The following is a 26,775-nucleotide window of genomic DNA, read 5'->3' on the forward strand; positions in this document are numbered from 1 at the left end:
CTAGCCTTGGCTTATAGGCATTTGTTCCTTGGACCCACCTGGAAATTCCAGAGAAAATATTTCCACCTTTGCTTTGCCTAATCTCCACTTTATAAATAGCAGAATGCAAAAGCACAATTAAAAATTTGTTGCATTTGAAATGGTTTCATAGCACTAAGAATCTTTCAAAATCAAGGTGTCTGTAAACACATTTGAATAGCACAATGCAATCAAACTTATTCATGCTAGGAGTCCAATAAAAGGGATTGTAGCAATATATAAAAAGCAGAGATTAGGCTAGGTGTGTTTGACACACACAAACCTTGCACTGGCCTGGTTAACACATAACCCTAAGCCATGGCTTGTTTAGCTTCATTTTGGTTTATCTGTACATCTAAACCCACTGCAGCCAACTATGGCTCGTTTGTGGATGGCACACCAGAGCCTGAAGATTGGTTATGGATTTTGGCTTATGTTAACCATGGCTTCATGTAATGTCAGAACTTCGCTTAATCCTGATTTGTTTTGGTGGCCCTTTCCAGAGGCTCACATGACTAGGGAGGTGCAAGGCAAGAAACATAACAAAACCAAACGTAGGCAAAACAAGCTACGGTTACTTTGTTTGTCAGTTAGACTTATCCTAGGTTGTCTAATAAACCATGGTTAAAACAAGCATGGCTTCGTGTGATGTGCTAATGTAGCGACTGTGCCTTGACAACTGATTCCATACCACCCCAAATACCCCAACACTGCCTGAGGAATGGCAGTTGTATTGGAGCTACACTCAACAGTGAAACCATACCATTGTAATAATGGTGCCAGATGTGCTCTGGATATGAAATTACCTTCATATACTAGACATCCAAGGAAGAGACCTAGAGAAAAGGGCAATTTAATCAGTCTTAAGCTCTATGTCAGAATCAGAATACAAGACAGATGGTTGCTGCTAAGGATAACTAGTTGGCATGAGTATTTGACATGCCACATGAGATGCCCAACTCTTGTTTCAAAAAATGTCAGTTTTTCAAAAATAAATAAATCTTACTTTAGAAAACTGAAGAGAAAACCCACTTCATCCTCAAGGAAACCTGAGACATAGGATTTAGAAATTATGACAGCTTTTGGCTGCAATCCTAAACACACTAACTAGGGAGTAAAAGGTAAAGGTACCCCTGCCCGTACGGGCCAGTCTTGACAGACTCTGGGGTTGTGCGCCCATCTCACTTAAGAGGCCAGGGGCCAGCGCTGTCCGGAGACACTTCCGGGTCACGTGGCCAGCGTGACATCGCTGCTCTGGCCAGAGCCAGAGCCAGAGCCGCACACGGAAACGCCGTTTACCTTCCCGCTGGTAAGCGGTCCCTATTTATCTACTTGCACCCGGAGGTGCTTTCGAACTGCTAGGTTGGCAGGCGCTGGGACCGAGCAGCGGGAGCGCACCCCGCCGCAGGGATTCGAACCGCCGACCTTTCGATCGGCAAGCCCTAGGCGCTGAGGCTTTAACCCACAGCGCCACCTGCGTCCCTCCAACTAGGGAGTAAGTGTGCCTTATTGAGCACAGCGGCACTTATTTGAGTAAAGTTGCTTAGGATGGCAGTGCATAACACTTAACAGGTTTTAGCCTATATTTACTTGCTTCCTTGTGTTCTTTAAGCACTTCTCTGCAACGATAAGAGTTAGGAACTTATGGTGAGTTGTTTTTTTATTGTTATTGTTATTGTTATTATTATTATTATTATTATTATTATTATTATTATTAAAACACACAGTATTCTTATAGGGGCAAACAAGAGCCTGAAGACTGCATGCTATCGACCCATTTGAAATAGCAGGTATAGCTAATAAGGGGCCTTCTGGATGTTGTTGGACCACAGCTCCCATCATCCCTGACCCTTGGCCATGCTCGCTGAGGCTGATGGGAGTTGTAGTCCAACATCTTCTGGAAGGGAACACATTGGCTACCACTGTATTTATTATACCTCTACTTGGAACAGTCTCTCATTGAAAGGCTAATATGGGGTGTGCATTCTGTGGATTTTTGCCTTCCTGCAGTTATTAAAGGGGCAAAACTACTGTCCTTTAAAAAAATGGCAACTGCCAATGGCCTACTTCCATATTATTTGACTTAACTTTTAAATTTTTACTTTGGCCCAAAACTCTCTGCTCTGTCTCATACAGAGAGTAAGCCCATCCGTGAGAAGAACTGTACATAAAATTGCTATTACGAATCCTTTGCCCTTGTGACAATTCAGGTTATAAGTTTAAATAATCAAATTTTCTCAAAATAAAAGAAACCGAGGAAAGCACATATTAAAGGCCATCATTCCAGGGATAGTGAAGCAGAGGTGCACTGTGTGTAAATACAGAAAACCAATCTGTTCAAAGTGTTTGTGCAGAGGAAAAAAACAGCGAGTTCTTGCAGATTATATCATGGACAATTTATTGACTGTAGAGACTAGCATTTTGAAAACAAAACAAAAAAAATAATTTCTGTCACTGTGGGATGGGGAACAGATGTCAGGCACAGATATAAATTTTCCACTGTGTAGAAAGACGAAAACAGAGCTTGTGCCAGGACAGGTGATGAAAAAATTAGAACATCTGTCCAACGAACTAACAGTTGGGCCAACTGGAGATCTGGAGTCAGTGGGATTCATCCAATAATGACAAAAGAAATTACCGTTTTCAGTAGTGTAAAAACAAACTGTTTAAAAAACACCCGGCCCATACGAAGTGTATTTCAGTGCTGCTTCAGTTTTGTGACCTAGGGCACAATCCACACACATTCTCCATTGCGCTGGCACTACTCTTTGAGCCGGAAGCTGAGTCCCAGCAAAATTCAAGCATATTCAAAGCCTGGGAGAATGCAGAGCCCATTTGCCATGCAACAAATTGTTGGTGCTGATGGCAAGATGGACTAGAGCTCTTGCGACAGGGAAGAGAGCATCCAATATGCAGCTCCTCCCCAGGGGCCATTCCAACTGCTCCCACAAAAGTATTGCTAGTTGTGTGACACAGTGGCACACGCTCCTAGTCTCAGGCCTGGAGACAGTGGTGGCTGAGATGTACCAGAGCAGCAATACACAACGCTGCAAATGCCACAGCGGGGGTGGGAGGAGAGGGGTGCAATACACAAATGGCAAAGGAACTCATTTGTATAGCTGGAAGCTGAGGAAACAATTCAAGTAGGTAAATGGGTTGTTTATTGGGTTGTTTACATTTTTATTTTGATTGTGTATTTCATGCTTTTAGGTTGTGATTTCATCCTGTGAACCTCCATGAGACCTGTGGGTATAGGGCAGTATACACATCACCATCATCATCATCATCATCATCATCATCATCATAGTAATAGTAAGTTAAAAGTGCACCCAAACATAAAAGTGGAAGCGGTCCTTCCTGTGAATATTTTCCTTCTAATGCATTTAATGGCATTTAAAGGGATTTCCAATAAGGGTCACAATTGTGTGTGGAGCTGGTCTGAGCCCCGGGGCGGGAGTCTTGTTAGAATAAAGTTGTAAACTCAAACATGACAGTGTAAGTCTGGCAGGCCCCCAGCAGGGCCACCAACTTATCCCTCTGAGGCCCGGGGCAAGTGTCCCCAACCCCACTTCATGGGCCTGCCTGGGAGGGTATCCCTGGGGCCATCATGGGATGATGGTCACAACTGCAAGGTAAGCAGAGCCCTTCCACCATTTCTTTCTGAGCTCTAAAAACCAAAACTGTATCCTCGCAGTGTCTTTCCCCCCCTTGCAGTCGTATTCATAAAAATCCCAATATTCAGCAACTTCTGTCTGTTTTCTAATGAGAAAGAGAGGAGAGAGAGCACTAAAAAAAGTAGTGTGACTGGGAAATGAAGGAGACATCAGACATTCAGGGGGCACATCACTGAGCTAGTGCAAGTCAAGACCACAGCAGTGCAAACACTTGTTTCACGCACACACTTGTCCCATGCTGCCCCTTCCAGCTTGTAGGGAAGTACAGTAGTAAGTGGGACGCGGGTGGCACTGTGGGTTAAACCAGAGCCTAGGACTTGCCAATCAGAAGGTCGGCGGTTCGAATCCCCGCGGCGGGGTGAGCTCCCGTTGCTCGGTCCCTGCTCCTGCCAACCTAGCAGTTCGAAAGCACGTCAAAGTGCAAGTAGATAAATAGGTACCACTCCAGCAGGAAGGTAAATGGCATTTCCGTGCACCAGAAGCAGCTTAGTCATGCTGGCCACATGACCCGGAAGCTGTACGTCAGCTCCCTAGGCCAATAAAGCGAGATGAGCGCCGCAACCCCAGAGTCAGCCACAAGTGGACCTAATGGTCAGGGGTCCCTTTACCTTTACAGTAGTAAGAGCAGGACGTATACTTGGTTAAGGACTTCCACGCCCAAATCCATAGTGGGCGGAGCCAGATCTGGTATATCGCCTTGTATCTGTTGCCTCTCCAGCTCAGTGCAGCTGTGTGAACTTTCCAACAGCACGAGAGTCAGTGTGGTGTAATGGTTAGAACCAAACTAGGGATGGTTACATCCGCAAAGCCCAGTCCCTCTCACTCTCGGCCTAATCCATCTCCCAGGGTTGATATGAGGATACAAAGGTGTGAGTGGCAACAGGGAACTCATTGGGGGAAGGGCAGCATTATAAATATCTGGATCTCAATCCAGCTTTGCCTAAGGTCTAGGACAGATAATATTGCTCTCTTGCAGGTGGAATTAAGCCACACAGCTAAACAAAATGGATTCTTATGCTTTGCCGATGGCTCTTTGTACTAATGTTAGAAAAATGTTTTGATTGTGCTTTGCCAAAGAGCCAACGGTCTTCAATGGCTGTTCTTTCACAGAAGTTTCAACGAGGGTGACACATGTATTTGCATTGAGCTTGCCCATGCTGAGAGGAGTCTTTGGTCTCTGCTACAAAAAGCATTCTCTCTCTCTCTCTCTCTCTCTCTCTCTCTCTCTCTCTCTCTCTCTCTCGTGATCTCTACAATTTCCCTTTTCAGAAACCGCAAGAGAATACATCTGTCTGCCTGAGGCGACAGCGCAGTTGCAGCTCAGGGCAGGCAAGAACAGACTTAGCCGAGCTCCCATGTTCTCGGAGAACATTTCATGGATTTCCATTTCTGTCACAGTTCATTACCTCAACAAAAATCTGGCCGTTCTCTGCAACAGAGAAGAACCCTTGGGTTGGGGTACGGAAGAGGCCTGTTTCGTAAAGTTCCATGCCGAAGGTGACGTTGCCGATGCGCGATTCAGGTGAATAGTACTTAGGAGATTTAGGAGCTTTCAGCTGATGGAATGTGCAGTTGAACTAAAGCAAGCAAAACAAAACAAATTAAGGATGTAGAGAGGAGAAATAACATTGTGGCTGTGGGGCAGTCATAGGGACAGAGGGATTCATCATCAGTGAAGTCTTGCGTAGGGACTTCAAATAGCTCAGTTAGCTAGAGCATGGTGCTGATAACACCAAGGTCTCAGGTTTGATCCCCATAAGGGACAGCTGCATTTTCCTACACTGAAGGGGGCTGAACTAGAAGATCCTCAAGGTCCCTTCCAACTCTGATCCACGATTCTATGACTTCTGCTTGTGCAATGGGGCTTTCCTCCTCTCCTTCCCCTGTGTACCCCATGGAATGGGCTCTATGGGGGTTGGTGGAGGAGAAGTGGGATTGTTCTACCAGGCAAGCTGCAATGCTCGCGCAGACGGAACAACTGGAGGAGCACGACACTGAATTACATCCATAGTGTTTTGCCAATACATACAATCATCGGCTGCAGCACACTCACATAAAAGGATATAGACAAGTCTATAGAAGTGTGTATTTCAATATTTGGAAATAAATAGTGGTTCACAAAAATAGAAAAATCAAAGTTTTTGCCAAGGCCCAACTATTCCTCCAGTGCTTGATTCAGAAGTGATTCCTTCCTTCTGTTTTGCTAGGCTCTCTAATTTGCCCGTGCCTGGTACTACAATGACACCCCCCCCTCAAAAAAAAACCCCCACACACTCCTCTACAGCAATCTAACATGGCTATTTCTGACTTTCATGATAAAAGAAAATCACTCCATCTATTCTATACGTACACAGAACAAAGCAGAAACTTTAAGGGTCCTCACTTTCCTCCAGAGTCCAACAATGGACAACTTTTTTTTTTGTAGGGAAGGGGGACAGAAAGGAGGACTAAATCAATATGGGCTCATGGCATGCTTTGAGGTTCTTAGGGCACACAATGAAGAAGACAAAAGGCTTATAAAGGATTAAAAATGATAAAATCATGGGGTAGTTGTTACTGCTCACCATGCAAGAAGGACATGGACAGAAAGCCTCTAGAACTGCTTTGAAAAGGAAGCAAAAAGGTTTGCTTCCTCTGGCTCCTGCGCTTCTCTGGTATTTTTTGGGGGGTGGGGGTACATGAAGGCATATTCTGCATAAGCATCAGGAGAAGTTTGTGTCTCAGCTCACAATTGCCTGTGCACCACTGGGACAATTTACTCCACACTCTGGAAGTCAAGATCATAGTGAGTTTCGTCCCTGTTCCAAATTTTCTTTATGCAGCCAGACTGTGGATAATTGTTACATACCCGAACAATTTCAGTCCTGCTGGAAATGACGACGTCTGTTTCATCAGTGTCCCCAGGGAATCCATTATCCCCTGATTCCATGTCTTCATAGTCAACCGCCCAACCACTGGCCTCAATTGGTGACGGCACATGGATAACAATCTTTGACAAAGAAAGAAAAGAGTAGAAAATTTGTCGTTCTATCAAAACTGTTCAGGGAGGAGTTCCACCTCACCTGCCCCCTTGAGTCAGAAACATGGATCAAAAAACGTTGCTGGTGGCAAAAGCTAATCATGTTATCAGGGCACCCTTACGGGGATTACTGTTGAACCCATCTGCACCCTGCTCTTCCAAGGTGGTTTCTCCCCTGTTATCCTCACACCCTGTGCAGTAAGTGAGGCTGTGACGTAGTAACTGGTGCGAGATCACCACTGACTTTGTAGGGATTTGAACCCCCATCTTTCCAGTAAGCCCACCACTGAATCTCTAAAGGCAAGCTTGGAGCAAGTAAAAGGAAATGCCTTCAGCTTGTTTCCAAATCTGGAGCCTGCTTGAGCAATAAAAGTATTGCAGTCTGGGCACTGGTATGTAGATGAAGATACCAGCAGCCCCGGCTCTGCTTCTGGTAAAGCTATGTACTCAGCATTGTTAACAAGCAATGGCTCACTGGACTGGACTGGTATACACCCTACTTTTCAGTAAATCAGCATAAGATACAATTGAGCCAGGAGTTTTGACATGGTAGTTCTTCTTCTTTTTAAACGTACAGACATTTCTAACCCTTCCTTTAAAATGGTTCTTTTGCTTTCTAGTTTTCCTTCTCAGTTCTGTATCCTTCTACAACTCCCACACTGGGCTGTGTTAGGCATCTCCTGCCCACTTTTCACACACAAACATTCCCCACATATTCCGTTCCTCTGCATTTCCTGACTATTCAGCTTTTCCTTAACTCAATTTCATCTGTTTGCTCAGATGTCGGGGTTGTTGCTATCCAAAGGAGCAGTTCTACTGTTTTCAGGCGTTTACTGCGTAATTCTATATCTGCTTTGATGGTGTTGAAACTGGCCTGAGATTCGGTACTCAGGAAAAAAAAATCTGAGCTTTGGATCTTGAGTAAAACTTAAGTCTTCGCATGTTTTGGGTTAACCCACCATTAAAAATGGCGGGGCAACTGCTGAATTGAGATCCAGATGTGCATTTTTCCACAGCCTGTTGATCCATGGTTTTTGGTTGGGTACATCTCTAGATCAACAGCCAGAAGGTCTGGCCAAATAAAGGATTTCTGGAGTTTTTCTCTTTTTAAAATTGGACTAGGTTATGTCTGATCAGGTTGCCTTCACTGTATTTGAGTTGGACAATAAGCCCTTCAGTATATGCCAAAATTGCCACTATGTGCTGAAATCTCATAAGCCAAAAGATGTCCTTTTCTGTTAACCTGAGCTGGCCAACATCTATTCATGATCATAGTGAAAATGTTGAGCTAGTGCTGAAGATAGAAATCTTAGAAGTGGCGTATGGTTTCTTGCATATCTGCTTAGCTACTTGGAAAATCAGATTATGCACTTGGATTCAAATTTCAGGTGCTGAACATATATTAACCGTAATTTAAAATGCACTTAACAAAAACTAGTGTGTGCTAGGTAACCATGCCATACATTTTTCTTTACAATGGAAACTTATTTGAGAGCTGCCAGAAGTTCAGGCCCTCAAACAGGCTATTACTTACTGAACCACTGTTCATATGTAACAAAAACAACAACAACAACAACTGGCTTGAACAACAATAGGAGAACTCTTACAGATCTAGCCTGATCCTGAGAAAGGAACTAGATGTTATAAGACATGCAAGCTGTCTGTTTCCATCCTAAACACCACTAGATTCAAGAACATCAATCCGGGCTTGTAAATAGCCATTCTCCTGGTCGGAAGAATTTCCTCTAGACACTCAGGCAAGACAGCTGGCTTTGCAGCCTTCTCTCACACTCTTGCAGAAAAGGGGAAGATTATTGTTTGATGGGTAACTAGACTTCTGCTGTGGAAGTGGCACTGTTTCTCTTTACCTCCCTTCTGGGAGCATGAAAAATCAGTTAAGCATGCCCAGTGCAGCACAGAATCCCTCTGTTTTGAAGGCCCCACACTGGGCTGTCTCTCTAACCATTACATAAATGGAGATTAGTAGTTACTTTGGACCCTCCAGATTTGTCTCTGAAATGTAGTGGGTTCTGTTCTAAACACAGAATAACAGCTAGCAGGTCTTGCTTTGCTTTCTTTCCCAACAATAGGAAGCAGAGCCTATTAGCCCAGTTGAGTTTACCTGGCTGGGCAAACACAGTGAAGTTGGATTCTGCATTTCTGCTAGAATAAGTGGGGCAGAAAGAGGATGCAAGCAGAGATGACTAGCTACCGTATTTTTCGCTCTATAAGACGCACCAGACCACAAGACGCACCTAGTTTTTGGAGGAGGAAAACAAGAAAAAAAAATATTCTGAATCTCAGAAGCCAGAACAGCAAGAGGGATCGCCACGCAGTGAAAGTAGCAATCCCTCTTGCTGTTCTGGCTTCTGGGATAGCTGCACAGCCTGCATTCACTCCATAAGACGCACACACATTTCCCCTTACTATTTAGGAGGAAAAGAGTGAGTCTTATAGAGCAAAAAATACGGTACTTTTGCTTTCCCATTCTATAAGAGAAAAAAATGGATGCCCATGCTCCATCAATGTAAGTTCATTGCTTTCTAGCTACTGTGGAAAGCTATTTACCTCCTAAAGTAGGAAAAAAAGCGAGAAGCCATCACTCAAGAAAATACAACTGAAATTGCATTCATATACATGAAATGACAGGGACTTCTTGCTGTTAAGCCTGCCTTTCTATCATTACAACTTTTTTTTACAAGAAATAAAGTATCACCAGGACAACAACAACCCTATGATTGCAAGATACAGACAATTATTTCTGCTGTAATAGACTCACAGAGTTCAGATACACGTTATCCAAGGCATAGGCTATTCGTTGAGTCCCACAATCATGCAGCGATGACTCCAAAATAAAATGGGTCTTGTTTGTCTTAGCTCTACATGTAGGATCCAGCAGAGAGAGTTGTGTCCCGATGTATCCGCTAGCCTAAAAAAGGGAGAGATCATGATGCAAAATTACACCCCAAACTACAAATCAGGGCTTTAAATGACAGCGTTGGTTTTTTAAAAATCTGACTATTAAGCATTTTTATTTATCATCTTGCAAAATTCTGTATTAAAATATTGCCCTCCAAAAGTGCAGATTAGTCAGTTTATAGAATATTCAGTCTGGTGGAAAGGTAAGTATTATATGCACAAAATAAAACAAAATAAAACACCAGAGCACCATTGCAGTGTTTCATTTTATTGAGAGACCCACTGAGATGACTGTCTGTAACTTTAGATGATTTATTTTCCAAAGGGAGAAAAGAAGATAATGCATTTTGGAGCATATTTTAATCATCTTTAAGTTTTGGCTCTGACTTAAACGGGAACAACTGCTTTACAATTCCAGCTGCAGTGAATGCAGTCCTTTGACAGCCTTGGGATAAAACCAGAGGACTGATCATTGGTTGGGCAGATAATGTCAACCATATGTTCCCTTGTAGCTGTGGGGTTAATACGCAACACACCCCATAGTTTATTCAATAGTCAAATCACTCTATCCTAGTTTGTTCCAATGTGAAATTAAGAAATCATACCAACCTCCAGTGAGTCTTTTGCTACAGCTACAATCATGGACGTGTCATCACACTTCACCGTCAGGGCAACATGAACGCTACCTTGAACTTCTTCTGGTTCTGAGACTTTTGGAAGGAGGTGCTCAAAGCCACGATTAGTCCTAATTGTGTCCACCATATCAGTTGATGGCAAGTTTCCATCATGATCTCGATGGAAGTGGAAGTCAAAACTAACGCCTTCGCTTGAGGGCGCGAGTGGGGCAGGCAGCGGGTTAACGCCACGCAGCAGCTCCTTCAGCTCTGGTGGGAAATGGTCTTCCTCATCATTCATCTCTTCTAGAGAAAGACAGAAATTTGGAGACGTTACGACGTTCCTTTAGTTTCTTGTGACTCTGAGCTAAGCTACGCATGACATCAGGGGTTGCCAGCCTTTTTAAGCCTGTGGGTGCTTTGGGATTTCTGAGTAAGTGTTTTGTGCACCGCTCCAGCACTGCAGGGGTTGGATTAGATCAACCTGGAAGGTCCCTTCCAAACCTGTGATTCTATCACAATAAGGGGCAGTGGCAGGGGGGTTCAGAGGCTTTTGTGGCTGACAGGGGAAGACCTCAGGGGTACGATCGTACCCACAGGCACCACACTGGCAAGCCCTGCAGTATGTCAAAAATGCTATTAGATCACTCTGCCACTTCTCCTTCTTCTTCTATTAGATCACTCTGCCACTTCTCCTTCTTAACAAAGAAGCATGGGAGGTTTCCAATACATTTTGGGACTGCAGTGAACAGGGAGAGTTGCCATTTCTTACAGAAGATCCCATGCAGCTTCTGTTTGCCCCCAGAAGGTAATACACGCAGCACTTTCAGGGGCAAATAGCAGACGGGGTGTGGGGTGAGAAAAAAGTCTTCAGAAGGTTGTAGATATCCTTGGTTTCCCTAGCTGAAGCTAGTGACCTTCCCAAAAAATCAAATTGCAAAGCTAGCAACTTTATTTCACCAATGTAACATTCATCCCAGGGGATTAGATCCAAACTTGCCCCTCTGCAAATGAAAGGGCTGCTTCTGTTTGCAGAAGGGCCTTCAATCCGGCAGAAACTCCCACTGGACAAACGGGGGTTGGAAGCCATTTTCACCAATTTCCCGTTTGCCACCAATTTGGAGCATCCAGTAGGTGGGGTTTTGCTCCCTGGAAGTCTTAATTCAACCTAGTATCTCCCGATAAAAGCAAATCTCCCATTACAACTCTCAAAGCTTTAGTGAATCCAAGGCTATTGAGGGGAGGAAAAGGACCAAGAAGAGTTCAAGAAAATTGTTGCATACTTGATACAAGCCAGCCTCCTGACTTACCAGTGTCCTCAAGGCGTAGATGGAACCTATTAGCAACAGGTGCTTTTGTATAGGAAGTAACTGGATGGTAGCCATGGTCATAAGCCCACGTAATCAAACTCTCATGAGAGGAGGGAATATTGGAAAATATGTTTTTAGTCATCACCATCGAGCGTTCTGTTTCCTTTCCAAAGCCAACACTGTTTGCTGCCTGTGCAGAAAAGGAGATAACATTAGGATTCTGGATGAGGCTTTTCCAAGTCTTGTAAAACCATGTCAGGAAACTGATATTTTTACCCCTTTCTGGGGTAAAAAATAACATGAAAAGGAACTCCTTTCAACAACTTCTTTTCATCATTTCTGCAGCGAACTTTTCTTCCAGGCAGACTGATTTGGCATCCCACCACAGAATTGTGAAAGGTTTGCCATGGATGAGGCTAAATCCCCACACTTTGCTGGGACAGTATAATTACTTAGAGCCACTGCGTCATGTCAAAATACAACAACCTGTTTTTCTCTCTCCCCCCCCCCCCCAATTGCTTCTTAATACAATGATTTTTAGATAAGGGAAAAAAGTTCTTGATAATGTGGAAGGATAACAAGGACTGTAAGTAGCTGTAAGAGCTAAAGCATATCTAGGGCTCGTAGAGGCTGATGTGTAACAGAAATTACATGAAAGCTAATTGAAACAACTTCCATGTTGGGGATTGTCCCACTGGCCGTCATGACATGTTAAGGGGCTCATTGCATGGATGGCCTCTACTCTGCTACTGGATGTAGCAAATCAGAAATATGCGCTGGACAAGTCAAGGGTTCTCCAGAAGTTGTTGGACTAGTACTCCCATAGGAGCCAACTCCTGGGGCCAAGATCCCTTCAGCCAGGCCCACCCAAAGTTAATGGTCATTGCCATTCAAGTTTGTGTGTGTGTGTGTGTGTGTGTGTGTGCATGTGTGCGCGTGCGTGCGCGCACACACTGTATCATGTAATCTACTATGCAGGGTGGGGCTTACCTCCTCCCTCCAATATTTTATTCAAGTTAGCACCCCTCAGTAATCTCAGGGGTAATCTAAGATCATCCAGAAGATAATCGAGTTTAGAAATGTTACACTGAAAACGTTTCAACTTCACACCGGCCCTCCATAGGCAACTGAAATGTTTAGACTGGCCCTTGATTTTACACTGGGGAGGCCAACCTTTTTTTGTTCCAAGGGCAACATTCACCCTTGGACAGGCTTTCAGGGGTGCATGCAATTGTGGATGTGGCTAAAAAGGAGTGTGGACACTCCACAATCTTACATACACACACGGGCTATAAAGAGGCCCATTGCTGAATTTATTTTAACTACAGCGATGTTAAGTAGTCAATAAACTATATACTGTTGCATAAGATGCCAGTATTTTCTAGCACATAGTAAACAGCAATCGTAGCCTATGGGGGATGAATATGGAAGCCAGCTTTATTGGGTAAAAGCTGCAGCGAAAAGATACCCTTTCCATGTCAAAATGCTTTTTTAAGAATCAGGACATGGGTCAACCCGCATAATACTAAAAAGGCCATCCCTGATTCTTTGTGCACTGAATAATTTGCATTTTTGTGATGATTAATGTTAGCAATATGAATTGTCAACTGAAGAAGCAGAAATGGAACCTTTCAAAGCTCATGTTTGAAAGCTTCCTCTGATGCTCCTACAGAAGATGCCAAGCAATCTTGAAATCTCTATGTGTTTGAATGGTTTGCTGCAGGTGGGACTGAAAGGAGACCCATTAACAAAAAGGGTAGCAAATCCTGTTTGGGGGAGTGGGCGGAGGAGGAGTTTCTGCTCTTGAGCTGTGCCTGCCTGCCATGTTTCTGCCCAAAATACTATCTTTTGAGTGGACTCAAATCTGGATACAATTTTTTTTAAACACATGTTTCAAATAAACAGGTTTGGATTGACCTGAGATTATGACAATCCCTAAATTTTCCAGATTTCCTGCCCTCTCTCTCTCTCTTTTAAATGTTAGATAAAACAGCTGAACAAATATTTTTTCAGAATATAATTGTCATAACTAGAACCTGCCCGTTTTAAAGGACCCTCTCTATTCATATAGACCCATTAAGATTTAATGTATCCAAATAGGAACATACAGGGTCTATGTTTATGTTCTGGCACCATTCTGGCACATAATGTTGGGACGCTTGAATATAAAATAAAAATACATATTCTCAAACTAGACATGGATTTTCCTATGGGTCAGATGCAGTTAATTTGAATTTGGAATGTTACTTTTTAAATCTCTCATCTTCCACTGGTATTTTTGCAGATGGGACTGCTTAGGGCTAATCAAAACAAATTTGGAAAGTAAAAAAGGCAATTCAAAATTTGGATTCATCTCTACCCAGCTTCTTGATGCCTTTGCCCTAGTTTTCTCTGTTCTACATGGTGAGCTGATAGCACCACCTTCAAGCAATGATCAGTTATGGCTGGGATGAATAAGACACTTTCTTATTCAGCCAAACGGGCATCAATGTAAGCCTTTGCTTGAGCTGTTGGCTCAAGGCTTCTTCCAGGGTACATTCTGTACTTAAGAATTATATGTGATCAATAGTGCAAACCTACATGTGAAATGAAGTTGAACTGCATCCAATGGGGCTCACTCGAAGGTAAGTGTGCAGTGGATCACAACTTTCAGTGAGATCTTGTGTGTACTTGAAGGTGCAACTCACACAAAAGCATGTTTAAGAGCTGTAGCCTCAGTCAAGCCGAAACTGGAGATCACAGGCTCCCTCAAAACTTAAAAGAAATGGGACTTTCCTGTCTATATTCTTTCCTATGATTCTATACATCAGAGCACAACCAACCCAAATTAGCTCCTTTAACTTTCTTTACAGGCAACTTAATTTTGCCTCTCAGGACCCCTGCCATTTCCACTGAGTGAAAAAACATGAGCAAAATTGCAGAGGAGTGAAACCGGTCCAGCTAATAAACAAATAACTGGAAGCACAACTTAATTAAGAACGTTAAAAGAAGCTCTGCTGGAACTGATCAAACATCAGGTCTAGCATCCAGTTTCCAACAGTGGCCAGTAAAATACTTCCAAGGTATGAAGTATTGAATGGGGCATCAAAGCAATAGTACACTTTAGTAATGCATTATTAAGGAGTATAACTAGACATCATAACTTGGCAGCATGCCAGCAGGGCCCAGTAATGTGAAGTTCTCAGGGGGCGGGAGGGGGGTATTGCTGACCCAGCTTCCCAACACAGAGGTGGCTGCCAGAAACTGAGGATGGGAGGGGAGAGGCAGTGTCGAAGGATCCTTGATGTCATTAGGTCCCTTAGACTTCTATGATTCTGTAGAGGGAACACCTCAAGAAATTTTGCGTAACAAGAGCTCTAACCCAGGAGCTAGGAACCTCTACCCTGCAGGCCTGATTAGGCCCAGAAGGGGTCCTAATTTGGCTCATGGGGCCGTTTCCCTCAAACCATGCCTACCTGCCCCACCCCTGATATCATAGGTGATGGCAAGTAGGAGACAGGTAGAGGTGCAGCCTTCACTTTGACATGTGTTTCCAAAAAACACCTGCTTGGAAACACAGTTCAAAGTGCTGTCTCTCAGCGCTCATTGGCTCACAGGATGCGGAGGGAATTAAACTGTGAAGTGTGAAGCTGCCTTGAAATGAAACTTCAAAGGCGTAGATGTCAACCAATGCCATTATGACAGGCAGGGTCCCTGCTCAACCGTCAAACTTTGCCTGTGGGGTTTGTGAAGATAAGAATCTTGGCCCACCAGAATGGAAAGGTTCCATGGCTCTGCCTTAACCCATCGGATCTCTCTGGGCATGTTTTTGTTTTTTTAATAAAAGAAACCCTCGGCTAGAATGAGGGGTTAAAGAAAACCAAAAGTGAAATTCTTCACCCAGTGAGATATGAAAGCTAGGAGCTAAACGGCACCTTAAACCAAGATTATGGGCGCAACAATGGAATGTCTAGGTATGCTTTTTTATAACAAGAAAACAAAGCTGAAAATGAATGAACTGCAGCTAAAATATTATGTTCGTTTTTCACATGGTCTAGTCCTTCCCCTGCCCACCCCCTAATATTCTTAAGAGGGTCTCTTCTCCAGTCTTCGGAGAGTGGCTGAAAGGGAGGAGGCAGAAAAAGGTCCTCCTTTCCTTCGACTCTGCAATTTTAATCTGAAATCTTAGGCGCAGTACTGGACCCAAAGCTCAGAAACAGCTTGCGCGAATGAAATTCCCTGTCGCAAAATGTGCCTAGAACAATGGGAGTTTTGAACATTGTCTTCATCTGCTTGTGAAGAACAGCATGCAATGAAACATTTGGAAATGACAGACAGGGCCATTTTTCAGCCAGAACTCAGTCCCGGCACCTCTCAGGTGGGCGCCATTGCCATTACAGTGGTACCTCAGGTTACATACGCTTCAGGTTACAGACGCCACTAACCCAGAAATAGTACCTCAGGTTAAGAACTTTGCTTCAGGTTGAGAACAGAAATCGTGTAGCAGCGGCGCGGCGGCAGCGGGAGGCCCCATTAGCTAAAGTGGTGTTTTAGGTTAAGAACAGTTTCAGGTTAAGAACGGACCTCCGGAACGAATTAAGTACTTAACCTGAGGTACCACTGTATAAGAGAAAGAAGGGAGGTGTTCATGGTGAGTTCCGGCATCTCTTTTTCTAGAAAAATAGCACTGGTGACAGATGCAATGCATCACCCTCTTAATCGAGCAGCACATTACTCAGTACCCAGGTTGGGTGGGGAGAACCAACAACCAGGATTAATAGCAAAAGTTGAGGAGATACTCAGAGAATATGTCTGTTATCATGTGCTCACTTCTTCACATAAAAGCCTGAGCTGTTAACAGCACCCATGCCTCCCTTACAACAAGTCATATCTACTTACAATAGCTTCCAGTTTCCCCTTCACGTCATGGGACTTGATGACCCAGTTGACAGACTTTCTGCACTTGAGGATAAGTACAAGATCCCTGACAAGTGTGGTGTCTGGCCGAGATGGTCGAATGTCAATGATGATATCCACCTGGAAAGCACTGGTCGTGGAAAATAAAAAAGAGTGAGGCCCCAGCACACCAGAAATTTTCAGCTATCAACCTTCTTTCAATCCATCATGTTTCCAGTGTCTGGCCAGCTGATTAAAACGCTGGAGGTTATCCCAGACGGTACAACATGTGCAAAACAGACTGTTACGCCACACATGCTAAAACAATTTTACATAACAATGGAAACAAAAATGCTTTTTAGGCTAATAATTACTGTCCAGCAGCAGCTTTGCTTTCTCAATTAGAGGTTGCTGGTTGCTCATTGCCACTGCTTTGGTGCTGGTTAAAGAGAACCGCTCGGAGTTTGTTCTCCCACCCCCGCTATTTCCCCATTTCTTCAGGAAATTTTAAATGTATGTTTCTCTCCAATTTATTCCATTAATTTGGAGCACATGTCACCCTATTCTACCCTAAAATTATAGCTTGGCAGCATTGTTATGGAAGGAAAAATGAAATAAGAAGTGAGAGAAATGCATCTGGTCTGCTGAGCTTTGAAAACAATGGGGAATGTGCAAAAAAGCAAAGTATGTTTGGGCAGTGATGAAGAATGGGACATTTTCAAAACGCAGTTATTAGCTTGGCCCGCTGCTCATCTTTAGGATAATGGAAGCTTAATGTAAATGCATCTGTTCTCTTCACATTACACTTTGGGTCAAATCTGGAGTGCCCTCCCTTCCTTTATTCCCGAAGAGTGAGATGAGGTCCCTTGTGTTCCCCAACCTCCGATACTTGCTGAGGTAGAAGTTAATGAGTATTTCAGGGTGCGATCCTGATAATGGGGGGGGGGGGGGGTGAAGCAGCACTTGAACAAGACCTGTAAGCCCATGATCAACTGAGGTATCTTCTCAAATATTTAGGCCAGAGCCCAACTTTATCATAGAATCGTAGAGTTGGAAGGGCCCTGAGGATCATCTCATCTGTTATGCACTGAGTTGAATAGGATCCAAAATCCAGCAGTCTGATTGGTCCTAGAACAATAGGATTCAGAATGCAGCAGTCTGATTGGTCCTAGAACAATAGGATCCAGAATGCAGCAATCTGATTGGTCCACAGGAGCCACCCAATCCAGCTCCAGGTGGAAGTGAATCCGCAACCTGATTGGCCTACAGGAGAATCCCGGAATTAGCCAATCATGTGGGGCCCATTGTGTAAATAATGTATATAAAGCAGACATTCTGGGGGAACTTCCATTCCTCCTCACCACTATGAGCTGAATAAAGAGCATGAGATCCACTCTCGACTCCGAGTATACTTCATTGTCCAGCCACCTGCAATGCAGCTGTCCCGTATGGGGATCAAACCTGCAATCTTGGCACTATCAGCACCACGCTCTAACTGGCTGAGCTATTGTCCTCCCTGTAGCAGCCTCTTTGACCTTGATAAAATTTGCCACATTGATTTCTAATCTGAAGACAAATTCTGCGACCTGTTTTGACACCCCCATGTGCTAAATAACATACATACTGAAACTTTTGTTTCATAGTGCCGCAATCAAAAAGCATTTATGTCAAATAAACTTTTCGGAGTTTTGCTTTTCTCATAGATGGAGGATCTGTTCCTTTAAAGCTGCAGGATGGGCTGAAATAAACAATATTTTTGGCTTGGAGAAAGAGGAATGGGCATTTTACCTGTATGGGTTAGAGTCTGGTGTGATTAGTTCAATTATGTGAACTTCTCTTTCTTGATCTATGCTGGAGACAATGCATCCTTCTGCGGCCTTGGGTTGCAGGTATCCCGCAAGGTAGTTCAAGGAAATAAAGTTCTTCTCTATATTGCATGTTGCAGGGAAAAACTGATCTAAAAAAAGAAGAGATAAAACAAATCATCCTTAGATGAGCAAATATGGTTGTAAAGGTTACCGCTGGATCCCAGCTTAAGGGCTCCCCATTCACCAAGGTTATCATTGCACTACCTTGATTCCATTGTTTCTTTCAATGTGGCCTGGAATGGCTTAGAGTTGCCATAGGAGCAGTAAAGCCCAAGGCAGGAATAATGCTTAACCATGTTGATTGGAAATGGTGCAAGACTTCAAATGGGAGGTGGGAGAAAGAAATGTCAACTCCTCACAATCAAAAAAGCACGAGCTCATTCTAAGGCAGATCCGTCCTCCTTTGAGATGGGTTTAAGCATAATTTCCAACTGGGAGTTTATTAGTCTTTGGTTTTCTAACCACAAGCACTAAGATACCTAGCAGGACATCATTTGCAGCAAAGCAGAGACCTTATGGGGCTGTTCCTGTGTGGAAGTGGATCTTCCATCACTTGTTACTGCCTCCCCAAGATAAGGCCTTTTCCCTTGTTTGGGAAAAGAGGTTGCAGGGAGGGGATTGATAGGGAAGTGATAGAGAAAGGGTGCAAAATCCTACTTCGAATCGTGCCCAGCTCAGAGGGCAATGCACCCTTACTCTAATGGATTTTTGGACACATCTCTAATAATAATTTGTCCCTCTATATTAAGCTAAGCACATAAAGGGCACATACAGGAGGCAGTGGTTAACCATGGTTAACAAACTATAGTTTGCAAGCCCATGTCAAACCATGGTTTCACAGCCACATCAATTACCTTGTCTCCTGATTGTGAAGACGAAGCCAGGCTTGCCCTGGATCCTAGGCTACACCATGTCCTAGTCAGGGGCTTAATCTGGCAAAAAAACCAAAACAAAACAAAACAAAACCCACAAAAAACAAAACCCAAACCTGCCCCCCATACCTTTTGCTCCACATCTCCCCATTCTTCATTATAAGTGTTCTGTGAGACTCTCAAGTAGCTGTTCTGTGGTCAGAACCACTTTCTAAGCCCTTTCTGTACTTTTGTGCACAGCTGATAACCCTCTACGATGTTAATAAATTATAATAAATTACAGTAATGTTTAAAAGCTGTCTGTAAAATGCTCGTAAAAGCAGTGTTTTGACAAGTCATGCAATTCTACTTGCATCTCAAATTTTGTTTTATTGTTCATGTCCTAAGGCAAGTTTCTAAAACATTGATAGTTACAGTGTGAGAGGAGTTTATTTATTGATATTTTTAGTTTCAGCATTTCATTCACTTTTTTTTTTACTTTAGAAGTGATACTTTCACAAACAAAAATTGTGACATAATTTTTTGCATAATATATGTCAGTTACAAAATTCTGTGTTTCTTGGTGCAGAATCTGAGTTAAACATGGTGCAGTTGTGGGTTGTTGTTTTTTTACACCTAACTATCAAAAAACCCACAACCTATAGTAAAATATTATCATGATGAAGGACTGGCTGTAAACTTCCCTCTATCCACTTTCTCTACAACATGCGCAATTCTATACAATTCTATCATGTCACCACCTTTTCTTTAAAATAAACAAAAAGCCTCAAACATTACAATCCTTTCTCTAGGGAAATTGTTCCAGCTGCTGGATCAGATTGGTTGCCTTTCTCTGCACCTTTTCCAGCTTCACCATTCATTTATTTATTAGGCTCAGCGAACAGATCTGTACACAGTATTCCCAAATGCAGTTGCATCATAGATATGTATAATAAAGGCATTAATGGCAGGGGGTGTTCTCCCCCCCATCCCTTTCCATACTAAGCGGTATCTGAATGCTCACTTTGCCTTCTTCTCTAGAGGATCCTTCTATGTGAACTATGAGAAATGAAATCTATTTGCACAGCTTGACGGAGCACTCCTCAAACATCTGTTAAGTACCCTGCCAGATGGGATGCAAAAGCAGTCGCGATTCTGCCAACTCCTCCCACACAAATGAGGGAAAGTGATCCCGAGGTTGACCATGTTGAACTCACACTAATGTACATAAAGACGCCATGCAAATGTAATTCGCCAGTACTAGTAACGTCATTATTGTTAAACTGAGAAATGGCTTGCCAACGAGTTCTCCAGGAAGAGGAACACAGGTTCTAAGGTGAATCGTTAAAAAAGAGAAATAGTTCCCTCATTTGTGTTACGTGTTTCGGCAATCTCTTCTGATTCCGTCAACAGCAAGCAAGGGTTTCAACAGCATTTCAGTTTCTTTCAATTGTTCATTTAAACTCTTTGAGACCAAATATTGCCGATATTTTCTAACTTCCAACCTGTAGGGCAGACTCATAGCTCAGTGCTAAATCTAGGGTTGCTAAACGTCCATAATTTCCCGGACATAGCTGAGATTCGGCCATCAGAAACGGTGTCCGGGCGTAAATCACCGAAATGTCCGGGAAAATCTCAACAACTTTTGTGACTGGATTTCCACTTTTTGAAATATGGCAACCCTAGGTAAAGCACATGTTTTATATCTATAATGTCCCAAGTCCAGTCCCTGGTACTTCCAGGTAGGGCTGGGAAACACTGAAGAGCTACTGCCAATCAGCATAGACAAGACTGAGCTAAATGGCTTTCTTTATTGCACTGAATTGAAGTTTCTATTAGTATGTAAGGAATGGTAAACAGCATGGTATCTGATTTGGATAGGAAGACAGTAGGAGGAAGAATTGCCAGAGAATGCACTAGAATTTTGTAATGTAAATACAGTAATAGATACTTCTGTCTTCTATGTATGCTGCCAACTTGCTTGCCTGCAACCAAGACCTGTATACTGAGCCCTACTAGTTTCTTTGGGTCACACCTCTATCTTAATAGGGATGAGAGTGTTTTGCTTCATTCTATACAAATTAGGTGTTACTATCGGATTCCCAGCCAACACGATCCAAAGTTGGAGCAATCCTGAGTGCTTTTGGCTTGACAATGTGAGGACACTCTTTATGAATATATCAGAACCATTCATCATGTATCAGCTTTCCTCAATAAATTATTATTGCCAAGGGCTATACATCAGCGGTAAGATTTCTTCCCAGCTGGAACTCTTTTTTTGAAAAGGTTTAAGTCTAGGATAATGGAGAACCAAAGGGATTACTGTCCAGGAGCTACCAAATGTTGAAAGGAGATAAAGTTTCAGCTCTGAAACTGGAACAAGAAGTTAATTGTAGTGGATTTCAAACTATTGTTAACTAATTAATGCTTTGCGAAATCCTTCTGTGCAACAGAGCTTTGGTAGGAAGACAAGGAGCAATGACGAATCAGAAAAAGCTACAGAATAAATGTGAGAGTAGACAAATAAAAGGGAAAGACCAGCTGATCTGAACGGGCAGAAAAGTGCAGGCAACAATGCAATATGGTAGCTAACTGAAGACTGACATCACACTAATAATACCTTTAGTATGAATTGCTCAAGGTGAAATCTGCCTTGGTGGTCACAAATTGCAAATTGGAAGGAAGAAGCTAGGATCAGTCCTAATATCCAAATAATGAGTCTGCAGCCACTATGAGATGAAGGATTGTGTGTGGGGGAATGCTTTCTCAAAAACGGACATGATTGCAATTCAATTCCCCATGTACAATCTTACTAGTTTGGAGACACTTACCTTCACCCACTTTGATGTAAACATTCCTGGATATTTTGAGTTCAGTGAAAGATGTTACTGCCCCATATTCCTTTTGGGCCCACTGTAGCAGATGCTTATTTCCTTGAGGGAGAGGTTTTTCCTCTATTTTTGCTGACAAGGAGAAATTTTCTTTCTCAAACTGCACAATGGAACCTGCTGATACCTGAGGAGAATAGAAACACCTTTTTAATGTGACATCCACATGATGCAGAACTCTCACCCCCACAAAAAGTCATTTAAACCTGTCACACCAAAACCCGTTTCTCACAGGGGTTCTTTCCGTAACATCTGCTAAACAGGCAATACCGTGAACCATTTGTACAATGCGCTTTCACATTAAACGGAACGTAACAACAAAGAACATGAGATTGGATTCTCCTTCTCTTGTTGATAGTGATGAAGAAGAAAAGTGTTGTTGTATGGATGAGGCTCTGTTGAAAATAGGAAAAACTATCACTGCTACTTTGACCAAAACAAAGTTGTATAAGGGTTTGAGACATGTAAGCCAAAATTTTAGAGATTTTTCCTCCACCATATGCTTAAACCAATGAACAAAACAAAACCACACATATACTACTCAACAAATAAGGTCCAGAGAATATATTTTCACTCATTACTTCAAGGGACACAGGAGATCCCACTTCAGAAAGCCTTTAAGGTACTGTGAAACTGAGCAGTATCTTATGTAATGAAAACTACATGCAAAAGAAGAGGATGGAACGTGAAAAGTATCAGCTACAGATCTAGCTCCCCATCAGAAACAATCAAGGCTCTGAGGCTGAAGAGTCTCCTGCTAAGGAACTAGACCAGGTACAGGACTCCAGAGCTTGCTGCTGGAGATCAAGAGACCACTAAGCCTCCCATATCTTTAAGGCCAGAGTCTGGACTCTTCCCTTTGGACTAAGGAACCTTGCATAGGACCTCACTGTCTGGCAGCACACCAGCTGGGAAGGTATACAATGGAGGAGCACCAATCTTCAGGACAGAGGGTTGGCCCTTTAGGAATCTAAGGTTAGCAGCAATGCCTAAAGAGAGGTAGTCTGAGAGCAAGAGCTTACAATGGCTTGGGCTGCCCTCAACCTTTGTTGGAGCAAGTTGTTTACTATTTGTGGTCCTGCAATTTCTAACCTCACCGGCCTTCTCCACGGGATACGGCACCAGACCAGAACATGACAATAGTATTCTAAGTACACCATAGTTTTATATAACAGCATTATGATATCGGCAATGTTCAGCCCCTTTCCTAAAGGTTCCTAACATGGAATTCACCTTTTTCACAGCTGGGTTGACATTTTCATTGACCTATTCACCATGAATCCAAAATCCATTTCCTGGTCGGTCAGCTCAGACCTCATTAGCATATATGTGAAGCTAGGAGGTATTTTTTGCCTCTGTGTGCACCACTCACAATGGATTATATTGAATCACATTTTGATGTCCACTCACAGAGAATTTTTTTGATGGCAGATATGCCAGAAAGACCCTGTTAGGCTATATGTTGCTTTGCTGACAACACAAGAGGGCTTCACTGCTTCCTACCTAACGTGTCACTTCCTTCGCATCTCTGTCAGCCAAGTAATCCTCGAATGGTATAAACTTTTAGCTCATAGTGGATTAAGCAAACAGCTGGATCAGAATAGAAAGGGTTGAGAAAGTACTGGGAGGTAGTGGGCACCAGAGCAGCCCTCTAAAACTTGACTATCACTTTGCGGATCACTTATTTCAAAAGCTAAACACAGATATGGGATTCAAAGGAGGTTATACACAGGGCACATGGGTTATCTATTTTAAAAGCTATACTGGGAGCTCATTTCCTGCGTTTTCAGCAGTTTATGAGCTATTCAATCCAGCTCCATCCTATCTTGGAGGAAGAAAATATAGGAAAATAGATAAGTTGTCTTTCATGTTGTCAAATCTCACAGAGTGAAGGATTGCATCATAGGAAACTTATTTCAGTGGGAAAGTAGGACCTGTTTTGATCGAGCAGAGCACAGAAGTGACAAAGGAAGACAGAGGGATGTGATTGTTTCAGAAGACACATTTTCTTAAGCACCCTGACCAATTGACTTGCCACGGCAGTTGCAAATATCTCCTGGACAACTATGTCAACTGTGTATTGCTCCAAATAACAACATGTTGCAAACAGATTTGAAAACACTTGGCTGACTTCATCTGGAAAAACACAGATGTATTCTTAAACAATAGATACATTTCAGCAAAGCGTTGTTTAAGCAAAACTGCAGGGTACTTTTTAACTGTAAAAAAGTTGGATGTTGCTGCAGCACAAAATAGTTCCACACAATTAAAAGTCAGGTTTTGTTTAAAGAGATATTTCAATTTAAATTTTTAATTAACACCATCAGCCATTAAAAATGGATATCTATCATTCACAAATGATGTCCCAGAATATGCATTTTTACGATCCATGTTTGTTTGGTTAATAATTAATAATTTTTACCCGACCTCTTTAATGCATATTATCACTCTGATGTTTTGTCTGGCATTATGGCTATTATTGACAAATGCCCATAAACTGAAGCAAAGGAAAGGGTTTTTTTGTTTTGTTTTAAAAAGCTTTGTAGCCATGCTTGCGGGTGGTGTTCATAGCTGGGGAAGGAAGGGATAAATCTCTGCTCTCTGTGTCCTGCAATCCTGATGACAAATTGGGCTCATAACTCAGCTGTAATTAAACACGCACAATGAGAAATGATGTTGCACATTACACGTATTTGTAAAGTATAGCTTGACCCTGAGTCTAAGAAAAATGTCAAGTGTGAAATACTCCCAATTCTATACTAGGCACAGAATGACCAAATATGACCAATCCTGCTTAGAGCTTTCACTGGTGAACTTATTTTTTAAAAATAATAATCCAGCATTCTATTATTATGGGTCGTCTCCACTGGGGCCCTATTGTACAGCTTGTCTTGTGAAGAGATGCCTCTTATCCCAAGAGTTCATTTCACCCAGACAAATCACAGAAAGCAGCTTAAGAACCCTTCGCCTCCTGCCAGAATAGTTCCAAAACTTTAAACTAACCTCTGTTTCAACTCTCGATGATTCCTTTCATTTGTTGCCGCTGGTCATGCAACCACCATAAAACATGTCATTAAAAAAAAAAAAAATCTATTCGATGTAACGCTTCATGCATCATTTTAACAAGGGATGCTACATAAGTATACCCTGTCTTCTATAAAGCAAGGGCTCCAAATGTCACTGTTTTACATTTCATTAAACCATCTTCTGGCAGTGCATCACCCAGTAGTCTCAACACATCTTTCTTAAGCCCCGACAACGTGTGGCGTGAACATTTCTCCACTTACGGAGAGATCTCTGGAATGGAAGCCTTAGTGAACCATTCATTTTCTGTAGCTGCCATCAGGCGTGGGGGTCTGTAAAGAATTGCAGTACTGGGGAGTGGTGATGAGGAGAAATCCTAAGTACGCCTGAAGACCACATGGCAGGAACAGGTACGTGCAGGTCTACATCCCAACACTGAGAACTGCCAGGTATGCAACATGAGTCAACCTGCCTCATCTGCAGCTTCAAGGGGCTCCCCACTGAAACATGGTGGTGACACTTCTTCCTTTTTATAATTATTTTAGCTTTTGTTTCAATTCCACATATTCCAGGACTTTTATCATGTAGGAAGCCTTTCCTATAACAGGAGGGAGGTGGGAAGCATGCATGGTTTTCCCTACCACGCATTTTGGCACCGGAAATACCCTAAACACAAAGTTTAGGAGAATGTGTATTTGGGGAAGGGGGCTGTTGTTTAAACTGATCCATAGACAACAGTCAAATTGGAACCTGCCAGAGAGATGGTGGCTGATCAGCCAAAATTCTACCATAAAGAAGAAGTCTTTTATAGTCCGTCCTCTTGAGAAGAGTCAACATCTAGCCTGAGTACACAGAACCTCAGCCCTTTACTGTCTAGGGGATTTGCTCAAAGCTGAAGCCCTGACAGCTAACCACGCACAGTAGCTATGAACAGTCCGACGGCTTTCTAGTTTAGACCTGGCAGCTCCCAACGATTGAGTATGTCCAAATTCTGCTACAGCATCAGACAGAAAGCAAACAAATCAAGTAGTAGCCTTAAGGCATCCAGAGCTCCAGGCTACATGCGGCTATAGCCTGAGGCTCCGAGGGAGTTATGCTGGCTGCATAAACCACACATTAATAATAACAGCTTGATCCTGTATAGGGCAATCTATGAGAGCAAACAAGGTTTTAACAAAATGCCATCTAACATTTGCGTTGTATTATGTTACCTGAGCCTACACCTCTTCACAGAGAGCATACAGAAGGAACCACGCAGTCCATTTGGAAAGCAAAACTGAAATATTTGTTTTGCTGCTGCCTAGAAGAGCTGCCTTTTAAAAATCAGATGCCGCAATCAGTTTGGTGTGTTCTCTCGAGTAGTGTATTCTTCAGTGCTTGAAATCCGAGGGTGCATTTTGGCAAAGTTATTTCCGAGCTAAGTGAGCAAGCTCTGGTTGATATTTTGCTAGGACTTTCCGCCTACCATTTGGAGGATTAAATCTCCCTTGGAAATAATAATTCTGTTGGGTGATTACTCATCTCTTGCTTCATTTACCTGTGCTGCTTCTCACCCTTGGCTGCCCATCATTGACATGGCAGCCCAAGCACCTGCCCTGTCTATTTAAAGATAAGATTGGCAGAAGGAACCATTGGTTTTGGGCCTGTAAGTACAGCACTGCAACATACTGACGGAGCACATGATCCTCTCATTTCACCCTATTTAAAGGGCCACC

At 42.8% G+C, this 26,775-nt stretch overlaps 1 protein-coding gene across 1 annotated transcript in view; it reads right to left on the reverse strand.

The window, feature by feature from the left end:
• Positions 1-26,775, reverse strand: part of TGFBR3 (transforming growth factor beta receptor 3) — a 137,629-nt gene that overhangs the window by 18,379 nt on the left and 92,475 nt on the right. The window contains exons 5-12 of the mRNA XM_079981301.1: positions 21,980-22,163; positions 18,218-18,386; positions 16,433-16,580; positions 11,555-11,744; positions 10,240-10,550; positions 9,491-9,640; positions 6,541-6,681; positions 5,099-5,269 (exon numbers count right to left, since the gene is read on the reverse strand). Of these exons, the coding sequence (XP_079837427.1) occupies positions 5,099-5,269; positions 6,541-6,681; positions 9,491-9,640; positions 10,240-10,550; positions 11,555-11,744; positions 16,433-16,580; positions 18,218-18,386; positions 21,980-22,163 (1,464 nt within the window). The remainder of the gene's footprint in view (positions 1-5,098; positions 5,270-6,540; positions 6,682-9,490; positions 9,641-10,239; positions 10,551-11,554; positions 11,745-16,432; positions 16,581-18,217; positions 18,387-21,979; positions 22,164-26,775) is intronic.

The sequence above is a fragment of the Podarcis cretensis genome (assembly GCF_951804945.1).
Source record: "Podarcis cretensis genome assembly, chromosome: 6".
NCBI lineage: Eukaryota > Metazoa > Chordata > Lepidosauria > Squamata > Lacertidae > Podarcis > Podarcis cretensis.